Genomic DNA, 12,172 nt, shown 5'->3' on the forward strand with positions numbered 1-12,172 from the left:
TGCCAGATTTTACCTCCCATCCCCCCCGTTTTGTAAAGTCCGGTGCTTGGCCTGATCTAAGAGCCACACGCCCAAGCGCTGCCGATATGGGCTCGTTTGGCACTTCTCCGGACAGCATGCTGCCCTAGCAGCCGCACGGCATAACTCAGGGCTTTGGCTCACGAGTTCTTCTTCAGCACATTAAAGCATTGAGGGAAATCCGGGGAACGGCCCCATCTAGCGTTGGCTAGAGGTGAGATGCAGAGCACGGTACTACAAGGAGGGGGTTAGATTACTAGCCCCCCTTGGAAGACACCAGCTCTTTGTTTTCACACTTTTTTCACAAAATAAAATGCTAGTGCAATTCCTCTGCTGCAAAGAGCTCAAAGCCCACACCAGGGCAGGATTGTGCTGCTCTCGATCCCGATTGGAGATCTCTGGGCTGATCTTGTGAATCACACTTAGGCACTCTCATGCTTCACAGTGCTTGTGTTGTGCGGCACCCTTACAAGCATCTCCCTGCACCCCGGTTGAGAGTCAAACTAGGCTTATTTTTGTTACTGGCCAATTTTGACCAGTCGGAGTCTGCCAACACGCTCATCGCCAGAGTATAACCCCAGGCATTTTCAAGCCAGCCCGATTAACCGGCAGCTAAGAAACCTGCTGACTCCTAGTACTCCAGTTCAAACACCATAGGAGAGATTGGATGTGCTTTCGCTAAGTCACCTTATAGGAGAAAAAACAACCTTGCTAAACTGGTGGTGAATGGACAGCAGTGTCTCGTCTTCCAACCACTCCCTGCATCTGGGGAGCGCCGGAGATAGGAACAGGAGCCGTAAACCGAGCACCTCTGCAAGAATTAGCCCAAATGAATAGGCTGCAGCTTGTCAAATGAGCACCAGGATTTCACGCAGGGTGAGGAGTGATGCACTAGAGCTTCGCTGGGCGGTACAGGAACGGAGGCAGTGTCCCGGGGCTGTAGACGCTCCCCAAAGGAGTGAGACTTTGCCCCCAGCAAGCAGCAAGGCAAGCAGAGCAAGGTATATACATATTTTATTTAAAAAAAGTTTACAGTTCTTTAATTATACACAACTATTTGAGAAAAGTTATAGAAGAGGCATTTGTCATGGTGACAGGCATGCCCACTACATCATCACAATGCAAGAAAAAGGGGAGGAGGGGGCTGGAAAAAAAGAAAAAGAAAAGAAAAAAAAAGAACGAACCCAAAAAGCTTAGACTCCAAATGGAGGGCTCAACACCCTGGATCTCTTCAAGTATCACACAATATGTACCAAATACAGTCAGTAAAATAATGGCCATTTCTCATGCCACACGCACGCCTGCTAAAGTGCCAGCAGAACTCAAGATGGGCAAAAAGGAAGGAAAAAAAAAAATAGATGGAGAGATATATAAAAGGGGGGAAAATAAGAAACTAGCAACCCCCCCAACCCCAGTGCCCCTGCGCGATGTGAAACAGCTCTGGCAATGTGGTGGGGTCTTTGCTGATCAGAGCTAGCACTGACACATCAAAATGCTGCGATGCATCTACCTGCAAAGCAGAAGCCAGGGCAAGCCAAGTGCAGCACAGCTTCCAGCATTTCTCATCCATGCCGGGGAAGGAGGGAGGGAGAGAAAGGCCGGGCAGGGAGCTCCGTTCTCTCCGCCTTGCGTGTGGGGTGAGGGTGGGTCGTGCGAGGTGGCACATGAACTGCACAGTTGCTTCCGTTCCCTTCAACCTACTTGGCCAACTGGGACGTCTGAAGTACAAGGAGTCGCGTGCGACTCGCCGCTTTCCTGATCGCGAGCGCGCGTTACCGGATAAGACAAAGCAGAGCTGGGGAAACGCTCCCGATCTGCATCCAGGATTCACGCCGTAAAAGATTCACTTCCTCCCATATTCCCGCCTCCCACAGTGTAGAGTTGTCACAATGGAAGGTCTAGTGAAAAAATAAAGTACAATACTCAGAAGCCTCCAGATGAGCTAAAACCCATTTCTGACGAAGGTTTAAGGATGAGCCTTGTTGGCAAGTGTATGGACCTTCTCAAGGCGGGAGCGTGAGATCTGTTGATCAATGGCAGCTTTGATATTTTGTACAGAAGAGAAGATACACCAAGGTGGTAAGCTACTGGATCTAAGGCCAAAGGAGCCAGATCCCCAAATGGTTGCAGCAGGTGACTCAGAAACCTCCATACTTGGAGGTTCATCCGGACTACGAGGATACGTATCGAACGCGGTTATGCTGGAGCAGGCCTGGCGAGTCCCGTCCAGCTGACGCTTTGAAGTCGAGTGATCAGAACAGGGGCGGGGGCGCAGAAATCGGCAGTGGTGCTTGGAGACATCTGCTAGCATTTCTAAAGGAACCAAACTTAAAAAGGAAAAAAAAAAGAAAAAAAGAAAAAAAAGAAGGGCATCTGGTTTCAAAGCAGTTCCATGTTTCCCTTGAAGACTAGGTGGGAGTAGTTGTATTTACAGGCTGTTCTGGCTTGAAGAAGGGGAAGGAGGTCAAAAGAACGGTGCTCACAGGAGACGGGTGGAATGAGGCTACAAGCAGCTGTTCCCATCTGGGGAAAAAATAAGTCAAATCCATTTGAGTTTATCCTTTAAATCAGCATTTCGCGCGAGGCTGGATCCTTGCAAACGATAGCTTACTGCAGGCTTCCTTCCCTACTGCCGTCACCGCAAGGGGGAAGGGATCCAGCACGAAAGAGGTGAACCTTCAACATCTGGCAGGCAAGGCTACAAACTCCACCGTTCTCCTCAATTAAACGTCCGAGGAAAAGCGTTGCAGTTGAAGAACACAGTTCCAGATCTAGACCCACAAGTGTCTGCGTGTATAAAAGGAGGTACAGGGGAATCGGAGCGGCTTGGACAAGAGAACCGCCGTGCACCTTCCAACAGGGAGACCAGGGCGGTAAGGCGTGTGCCTGCTCTCCCGGGAGCCTGCCTTAGACAGCGGCAGCTCTCACTGCAATTCCTTTGGATGCTTAGGACTGGACACCTGCTTCTAGTGGAAAAACGGGCTTCTTGAAAGGAGGGAGTGCGCGCAAGTGCTCTATGTGAAAAACCCAGCTAGCCAATAGAGCCGGGGGTTGGGGAGAGGGAGGGACATAGTTACCTGGAAAAAAAATGGAGGGAATTAGAACACTATGTTTATACAATATTGAAAAAATACAAATTTTTATTGTTTTGTTGTTTTTTTTGTTTTTGTTGTTTTTTAAAACTGATATCACCACCCAGCACTTTTGTCTACCCCTAAATAGCACCTACAGTTAAAGTTATAGCTCAAGCAAACTGCTCGTCCAGCAGGTAAGCAAGTTAAACAGTGCCAGCAAAAAAAAAAACAACTCTGCCCCTCCCTCCCCAAAGAAATGAGAAAACAGCGTGCTAGATAAGAGTTAAAGTACACCATTACATGTTAAATAGTTTAATACTACCCCCTTCCAACAAGCCACAAATGCTAGATAGAGAACTTCAGCACAGTAACTAACCACAGCCCTACATCACTGCTTTTTTTTATTTAAAGAAAAAAAAAAGCAGAGGGAAATAAAAAACAACCCCTTTTGCTTCATGCCCGTAATTAACATAAAATAAGTAAAATCTTTGTAGGTTATTTTTTTTTTTTATTAAGGAAAATAATCATGCTAAAGCAAAGTTGTACTTTATAGTTTTCCAAAAAAAAATTGATTGTGCTTTATGAATTAAAAAAAAAAAATAGGATTGTATCTTCCAACCTCATTGACGCAACTCAGGGGCATTTCTAAAAGGGCAAAAACACTTGTGATGAAATGGAAAACGATTTTTTTTTCTTCTTTTTTTTTTTCTTCTTTTTTTTTTTTGTTTTTTTACTGAGTCCAGTCTGACATGCAAATTCAGCTCGATGGTCTCTCAGGATGGGTTGAATTCCATGCAGTCCTGCAGGTTGTACCAAAAGTTAAAGTAACCGGTTGTCCAAACCCCCTCAGAAAACCCTACGCAAATACAGCAGGTCACATCCCGGTTTTAAAATCCATCTTAGTTGGCATTTCAAATGCGCCATTTTCCAAATTCAAGTATACTGGCACCTCACGTAGGCAAGTTACTGTATTCATGTTTTCTTAGCATTAAAACTAAAAATGAACAAACAAAAAAACCCCCCAAAAAACAAATTTTAGCATGTTGAAATATATCAGAAAAAAAATCTTCATCCAGAAAAGTCTTTGGGGAGGGGAAAAAAAAAAAAAAAAGAGATTTGCATGTTTCCCCAAAATTGTCATTTTTAAATTTAAAAAAAAATTAAATTAAAAATTTTCCTAGATCGTTTTCCTTTGTTCAGCTCTGGAGAGTTTGGTCTGTTGTACACGCACAAGCAGATGGCTACCAAGCTGCTGCAGAAGGGGGAAAAAAGGGAAACCAAGAACGCGAGCGCCGATGGATTCGTGGACCAATCTTCATGGATCTGAAGCTCTCGGCAAGGCTAATCCATCTGGTCAGAAAACCCTTTCAGGAGATGGAGATTTTTTTTTTTTTGTGAGGTCTTTAGCCATACTTCAAGCCGGCGAAAAGAAACCCCAGCAAGCTTGAAGCCATTAAATGGCAGCTGTTTCCAAACTATGACAAAGCAAGGGTTTGACTTGGTGTGTGCTCCACGCATATTAAAGCACTGTTCACACAGCATTGTGGGGGGGTCCCCCAAAAAGGGAACATCTCATAATCCAGACCAAGAGAGTGAATAGATGTCCAGATGAAGGCTTTCAAAAGTCCAAAAAAACCCCCCAAAAACCAAACAGACCAGCGGTTGTAAGTCCCTATACTTCAGAGGGCAGGAGTCCACATATAAAAACATACTTAAAATCCAAGTCAAAAAAAAGTGTTTAGGTTTCAATGCTCTGATTAGCTCGTGCATCTTTTTTAAACATGACTCCACATAAAAATATGATCAGCCATGTTGCCTGAAGGAGCACCTTTTATTTCACCATCTTATCTCCACATCCTGACATTATCCCCCAGGTTCTTACTTTGAGAAAGCGCTGTGCTGCATCAGCATCCAAGGTGGTGTCTTTGGAAACACTGATAAAAAGGAGGGGAAAAAAAACAAAAAACAAAAACAACAACAACAAAAAATCTTTACTAACTCCCTACCTACCAGAGCAGCTGTTTTTAGTTGACAGTTCAGTAGCACACAAGTGGACTTGGCCAAATGGAATTATGAATGCATGCATTCGGGCTGCATATTGCTACCAAAATGGAATGTGGGAATATGCTATGCACCTTGGGTTTGAGAAATGACCAAGAAATCAAGATCTAAAGGGTGATATATATATATCAATGCTATTATTCATAAAAACCTTGTTTAGTAATAAAAAAAATTGCTTTGTTTAAATATGAATATTATAGTCTGCTTCTCATGGTTAGGAAATAATAGTCTCTCTGAAAAGCAGGTCGCTTCTTCTACTACAACTCCATATCCTGCGCTTCGTCTTCCGAGAAGTCAGACATGGAGCTCTCTGACGAGCTGTCCCCGGTGGCTTCTTCCTGTTCTTTTAGTGCTTCTTCTGTTGCATATTTCTGAATGTATTCTGTATATGGGGAGAGGAGGGAAAGAGGATATAATCAGCATATACTGAATATCTAAAGCGTGGCTGGCTGTCGAATTAATTTACCAGCCAGTTGGGGTAGTGGCATATGCACGAGACACATGGATTACAAAAGTTAACATAGGTCCTGCCATGCCGCCTCGGATCAATTGTCAATCCAGTCTGGCACTCCATCTGACAGTGGCCAGCAGTGAAGACTTCAAAGGGACGCACGAAATTTTTGACAACGGATAAAAAACCCGAGGCACGTGTGCGGATAGGACGCCCACACTCTCAAACGGCTGCGTTACAGAGTCCCAGACTTGGAGCTGGAGAGACCAGGCAGTTCGTTTCCCAGCCGCGTATACACGCTCACGTAAAAAGCCTCTTCTATGAAGAGCCCATTTATCACAGGAATAGTAACTAAATTAGGAATCAACACAATGATCACCAGGAGAAAAACCACTGAGAAGTCAGCAAAAAAATAAAATCAGTCACGAAACTGGAGATAAGAGCTGCAGTTTGTGGCAGGAAAGAGGTAGGAGAGGAGAAGCAGTGCAGACAGTGTCGTGGCTGACGCAATCATGGGTTTCCTGGAGAAGGAGAAAGAGGGCAGGATGCCTCTTTTTTTGGCCTACAGAAAAAAAAAATACAGCAGTTTCTGTTCAAAGAACTCAGAAAGACCCTGACTCTGGATTTCGTTTTTGAAGCCGTGGCACCTGGGTGGAGAATCACTGCTCTCGTTCCTACAGGGACGCCCAGGAGCTGGGAACGGGATACAGTGCCGAACACGCGGCCTACAACGTGTAGGGAGAACCCCGAATACTCTTCTCTGAAGATCCCTAAATTATGGGATTAGAGAAGCTGATGGTACTGGCACAGCTTCTTGAGAAGGAAAGAAGGATGAAAAGGTGAGGGGGGCAGGAAAAATAGGAATAATGGACCAAATGCCATTGGTTCCAACCAAAAGCAAGAGAACCGCTCCTTAAAATGCTTCCTCTTGATCCCTTGAGACAAACCCCTGGCACTGTGTGCTTTGCTATCAGACAACGGTGGACTGACTAGTAAGGAAGAACTGCAGAAGGCTCTCCGCGGGGAACCTGCAGCCCCCAACCTCCAGACATTTAACACCCGAGAGTCATGAAAAGACACAATCTGAGCTGCTGTAGTGGTTCCTGGCTCCCAGAAGGAAGTGACAAGACCCACAGTATTAATGGGCAGGCAAGGTTCTTTAATTGGTCTAATCAAAGATATTTCACATCTACCCAAATAGTTGGAAAAATTGTTCTTTGCGAGCTTTCAGGCACAAACGCCCTTCTTCAGGCACAGGGAGGCCACCAGAGTCTCCCTATGTTTGAACAGGATGCCCAAAAACTTGCAAAGAACCATTTTTCCAACTATTTAGTTGGTCTAATAAGAGAGATCACATTTATCCAAAGAACTGTGTCTGCCTCTGTCCTTAGAACAACATGGCTACAATAACAACCCTGAAACTATTAATGGGTACCTAGAACGGCCCCTGGAATAGCAATCAGCAACAGAAAACTGGTTGGACTGGATTCCTGCAGGCATGCACACTCCTTCTGTGCCAGCCGTGGCTCGGGTTATTTCCATGCAGACCACACTGCAATAATCCAGCCTCTGAAGGAGGTGTGGAGCTGAGTTAGTCACCTTACCACAAGTGCAGATGACAAGAGACTTGTGATGTTTTCCCACCCAAGAGCCCAGGAAAAAGGGCAGTCCCTAATTTTGCAGGCACTGTAGAGAATGGAGAGGACTTCAAATATGTGAATGCAAGCCAGCATTCAAAAGTTCAAGGCAATCCCTCCAGCCTGGGAACCTCATGTTTTGGGTCAGGAATGACCTTCAAGCCAGCTGGCTGTCCCTTCCTCTACCTGGGGCTGAGCGGGCAGATGCACCACATCCTCCAGGTGACCAGGGTAGGAAGACTCGGAGATCCAGGTCTGATCCCTCCCAAGCTAGGGTCGAGGCACAGCAGCAAAAGAGCGCTCTGGAGTGAAAGAATTTCAGCTACTCTTTAGGCAGCTTTGAAGAGAGAAGGATACCCTAGGAGGCAAGACAAGGTGCTGGGAAGAACCAGAGGAAGGAAGTAACAGCCTCACCTTTGCACTTAACACACAAAGCCCCAGTTAGGAGGTGTGAATGTCTTCTGACTCCAGCCAGGAAGTGCCAGCCTAAAAGAGCTTAAAATGCTGAGGGTTTATTTAAATTTCTACTTGCAGGGGAGGAAGGAGGCAGGCAGGACAAGCCCTGGATGACCCCTCTCCCCTTTCAAGAGCCCAGACCGCTGCTTTTTGACTGGCAACTCCTGGTTATGGGGCAAATCAGGAGACAGGCGTGCATACAAAGTTACAGGGCATCGCATTTAATGCCCGGTACTAAGAGGGAGAACAAAGCAAGCTCTTTAGGTGGTGCCAACAACATTGCCCCTTCCACTGAAACGGCCAAGGTTGAGCCAGAGCTTAAAACCACTGATGCCCGATTCTCCTCCCCTGCCTTCAAACTAGTAGAGCCAACGCCAAGCTGCAAGTAGTCCACTCCGCGTTGTCACACAGTTCATTTATAGCTATCTGGGAGTGGGTAAGGATATAAGGCTGCAAGCAGCCACGGTTTATGGCACAGAGGACCGAATTAGGCCACTGGATGCACTTATACTGCTGAACAGCATGGACCCTCAGCCTTTAAAAGCACTTCAGCATCCCCTTCCAGCCAGTTGACAACTCCCATGAAAGCCTAAGCCAGTGTCTGACAACACAACTGACTTCCCTTGTATAGCTTAATATGCATTATTCACCCGCTTGCTCCGCTGTGGCTGGGAGGAGGACTGCTGCAGTCGGCTTCAGGAGAGCTGCTAAATAAAGCATTACAGCCTGCTCTGTAACACTAGCAGCTGTGGAAGGCTTTCAAGGCCTCTGCACCCAATGTGAAGACATTCAGACCATCAGGCCCCCTAAATTTTATTTGTGATGCACTTTCCAAGAGGGGATTCCTCTAAGGAAGGGCCTGGGTCACTGAATCTGGTTGGGGAACAGAACCAGCTGTTCCAAAAAGGCAGCTTTCCGCTGTGTTTCCAGACCAGCTAGGGGCCCTCTCTGTGGGCAAGGCTGCCGCTGTGTTGGGTACTAAACAAGACAGAACAGATTGTAGACCATCTCCTCCCAAAGAGCCTAACTACCTGGACATACAAGCAGCTTGCCTCAAATCAATCAATAAATGGAGGCAGGGTATTTATTTCCCATCAACTGCTTTCTAGCAACTACCCAAAATCCATTCGGCTTTTGCCCTGGTAGGAAGTGGAAGTGAAGCCCTGGTAGGTTAGTTTGCAACATAAGAGGGCTAAAGCTACCGTGCGTTAGTTTGCCCTTACCCTGGGGTAAGAGCGTGCACATGGGCAGTTACTGCGGAGTACATGACACGTGGTGAAGCTCTACCCCTCTGCATGCCATAATCAACAGCCCATGTCCATACCGCATAAGGCAACCGATGGGTACAAACCAGAGACAAGGAAACAAGTGAGGCACGTCAGCACGGCATCTAATGGCCAGTCGGGCTTCAGTGGGCACTGCAGCAAAAAAGGCGAAGGAGGGATTTGGAAGTGAATACTGAAGTGGTTTGCAGAGATGTATAAGGACCTCATCACGAGCATGGGGAGAAGCATGTTTCATGGAAGTTGAGGGCAGACGAGGCTGTCGCAAAGCACGGCTGAGGGCAGCTGACATGTCAAGGAGGAGCACGGGTGCTGTGCCGAGCTTTGGCAAGGGCATTACAGATTTTAACAAGGGCAGCGTTAGTGGAGCCTAACGGGCAGATCCTGGATAGGAGAGGGTCTGGGGTGGAAGAGGACTCCAGACAGACGGTAAACACGATCTGCGTGCTCAGAGGAAAGCACCAATGGGCAGCACTCAAGAGAGACCAGTCGTGTTTGCTCTTGGACACGGCTGGTGATGCTGCACGCCGAGTAGCTGCAGCGGGAGAAAGGAAGGGAGGGAGTGAGCAGTGAAACAGGTGGGGAAGCAGCAGCAGCTGGGGCTGAGACAGCTTCAATGAAGCTGGAAAAGTAAAAAGGAGAGTTGTTCAGCTAGATGACAGCAGAGCTGCAGGATGAGAAAATGCAGCTATAGTGAAAGAAAGCAGCCTGCTCAAGGATTTCTGCCCGTGAACAGGGAGAGGAGCAGAAGAAATAGATAGTCGGGGCAGGCAGATTGCAGCCACATGCGAGTCAAGACAGGAACAACTGTGTGTGGTTATCTTTGATTGTCTGCCTTGCTTAGAAGCTGAGCTCCCACTAAAAATGGAGATCACCAATTAAATCTCTCTGGCAGCCACTAGCAAAGGGATTGCAGCCTTGTCCAAGTCTAGAAACTCCAAAATGATCGTGCCCTAGAAATCTTCTTTCATGTTAGTACTGTGAACCCATTTGTGCCTATCTGCCAGTAGTCTACAACCCACAAACAATTACTGTAGCAGTCTCAAGTGGAGCAGGGCCAGGGTAGATAAAAACATTTTTTTTAAAAAGAATCTGCGATTTAAAATAAATAAATAAATAAATCAGATTTTTATTTAATCGTATTTTTTTTGTTAAGATGCTTTTTAAAAAAAATAAAAAGCCTATATAAAGATGGTTTGAATTTAAGATATATTAAAGCTCAAAGATATCATCATGGAATAGGGATTATAACTTCTAATTATATACTATTTGAGACAATATATTCATGTAATCTTTTTAGAAATGTTGTATAAATAGGTCACAACAGCCCATGGACTATATTAGGGGCCCAATCTTATGGGGTTCCCAGAGGCATAACGATTAAAGAAAACCACTCTGCCCAGCAGGACTCAGTCTAAAGATCCCACTAAGCATCTTTGTGATGCTTAGTTTCAGTTCTCAAACTGTGGATGCATGTCTCCAGAGATAAAACCTCCTTGTTAACAGCAGTATATGGGGATGAGATAACAAACCTGATTACCCATCCATCAGCCCTATTGTGTCTCTGCAAGTTTGTGTACAGAGTCAAGCCCTAACCTTTCTCTAAAAGTGCAGTTTCAAGAAGTTAAATGAATAAAGGATATCAAACAAGAACGCACTTTTTGTAGAAAACAAGGATTAAATAGAGGCTTCCTGGCTGCCAGTAATTTAAATCGTGATTTAAAAATCAAATCCACCCTGAGCAGGACAGGAAAGTATTAAATATAGTACTGGCTGAATGCCGCTCATCGGAAAAGACAAGGATAGGAGCTAGCATCATGCAAAGACCCATTTCTTCACGGCTCACTTGTGGTCCAAGAGCCATGAATCGAAAGCCACCACTTTGTTCGGCTGAAAAGGGACATATTTGGATTCAAATGAGCCATGATGAAAGACTAAGGGTTGCGTTTAAACACAAATCTTGGCTCTTACTCCCTAAACCACACAGGTGGGGGGGAAAAAAACCCGGCATGGCTGCCAAGCCATTGGGCTGGGCTTTTTCTAGTTTTCTTCTCAGGAAATTCGAGACTTCCCGGGAACATCCGTGCCTAAACAATAAGCCTTTCTTGGATTAAACTTGTGCTGTACTTGAGGATCTACTTTTTACTTTTTCAGCCCGTTAAAGGAAAGGTGACACCTGAAATACCCGTTGTGCTGGTTCTATGGATGCAAAGTGTCACGCTGTCCTCCCAGGAAGGAGGCTGCAATGCGTCATAAGGCAGACTGGAAATAACCGTTTTGCATCAAGGGAGAACCAGCCTTGCTTCGGACACTTCAGCTCCCGAAGGCGTATGGAAAGCTCTGTCTGCACCCCATTTGCAGCTCTGGGGTACTTCACCCATTTACAAAAAACCTGCCCAAATTATGTCTCAGCCCTGATTCTTTTGTTTTTTTTGTAAGAATTTTTGTTCAAAAAGGTGCAAACGGGAATTAAAGGGCCAGAGTACAGTGGTTCTCAAACTTTTTAGACTTGAAGGACTCCTCGGAAAATACAAGCTCTAAGCTTTCATTCATTTTTTGACCGTGGAAAAATGACAGAGCAGTTCTTCTGCGGCAAGGAACACAAGTGGTCAGAAAGTTTTTTTTAACACTGGATTTCTATTTAAAACCTTGTGAATCGCATCTGCACGCCTAACGGTGCTAACACTGCCTGGCACCCCAGATACCCTTAAAAGGATCTCAAGGCACCCCAGGATGCCATGGCCCCCCTGGTTGAGAAGCACTGCCATAGGATCATAGAGAATTAGGGATGGCAGGGACCTCGGGAGGTCACATCTAGTCCAACCCCTGCTCCAAGCAGGACCAGCCCCAGCTACATCATCCCAGCCAAGGCTTTGTCTACCTGGGCCTTAAAAACCTCCAAGAATGGAGAGTCCACCACCCCTCTGGGGAGCCTGTTCCAGGGCTTTACTACCCTCTTAGTGAGAGTTTTTCATAATATCCAACCTCAACTTCCCTCGCTGCAACGTGAGTCCATTGCTCCTTGTCCTGTCATCTGCCCCCACTGAGAACAGTCCAGCTCCATCCTCTTTCAAACCCCTGCAGGGAGTTGAAAGTTGCTATTAAATCCCCCCTCGGTCTTCTTTTTTCTGGACTAAATCATCCCAGTTCCCTCAGCCTCTCCTCCCCAGTCATTTGCCCCAGTCCCCAACC

General features: G+C 46.1%; 1 protein-coding gene across 3 annotated transcripts in view; it reads right to left on the minus strand.

Annotated features, from left to right (window-relative positions):
* Positions 1 to 1,015: 1,015 nt before the first annotated feature.
* Positions 1,016 to 12,172, minus strand: part of UBE2H (ubiquitin conjugating enzyme E2 H) — a 69,970-nt gene continuing 58,813 nt past the window's right edge. For 2 of the 3 annotated variants that reach the window (XM_019487642.2, XM_019487641.2), the window contains one exon: positions 1,016 to 5,535. In XM_019487642.2, the coding sequence (XP_019343187.1) occupies positions 5,411 to 5,535 (125 nt within the window). In that variant the 3' untranslated portion in view covers positions 1,016 to 5,410. The remainder of the gene's footprint in view (positions 5,536 to 12,172) is intronic. The other variant, XR_002090285.2, reaches the window with a different exon arrangement.

This window comes from Alligator mississippiensis, chromosome 4 (genome assembly GCF_030867095.1).
Source record: "Alligator mississippiensis isolate rAllMis1 chromosome 4, rAllMis1, whole genome shotgun sequence".
In the NCBI taxonomy this organism is placed as follows: domain Eukaryota; kingdom Metazoa; phylum Chordata; order Crocodylia; family Alligatoridae; genus Alligator; species Alligator mississippiensis.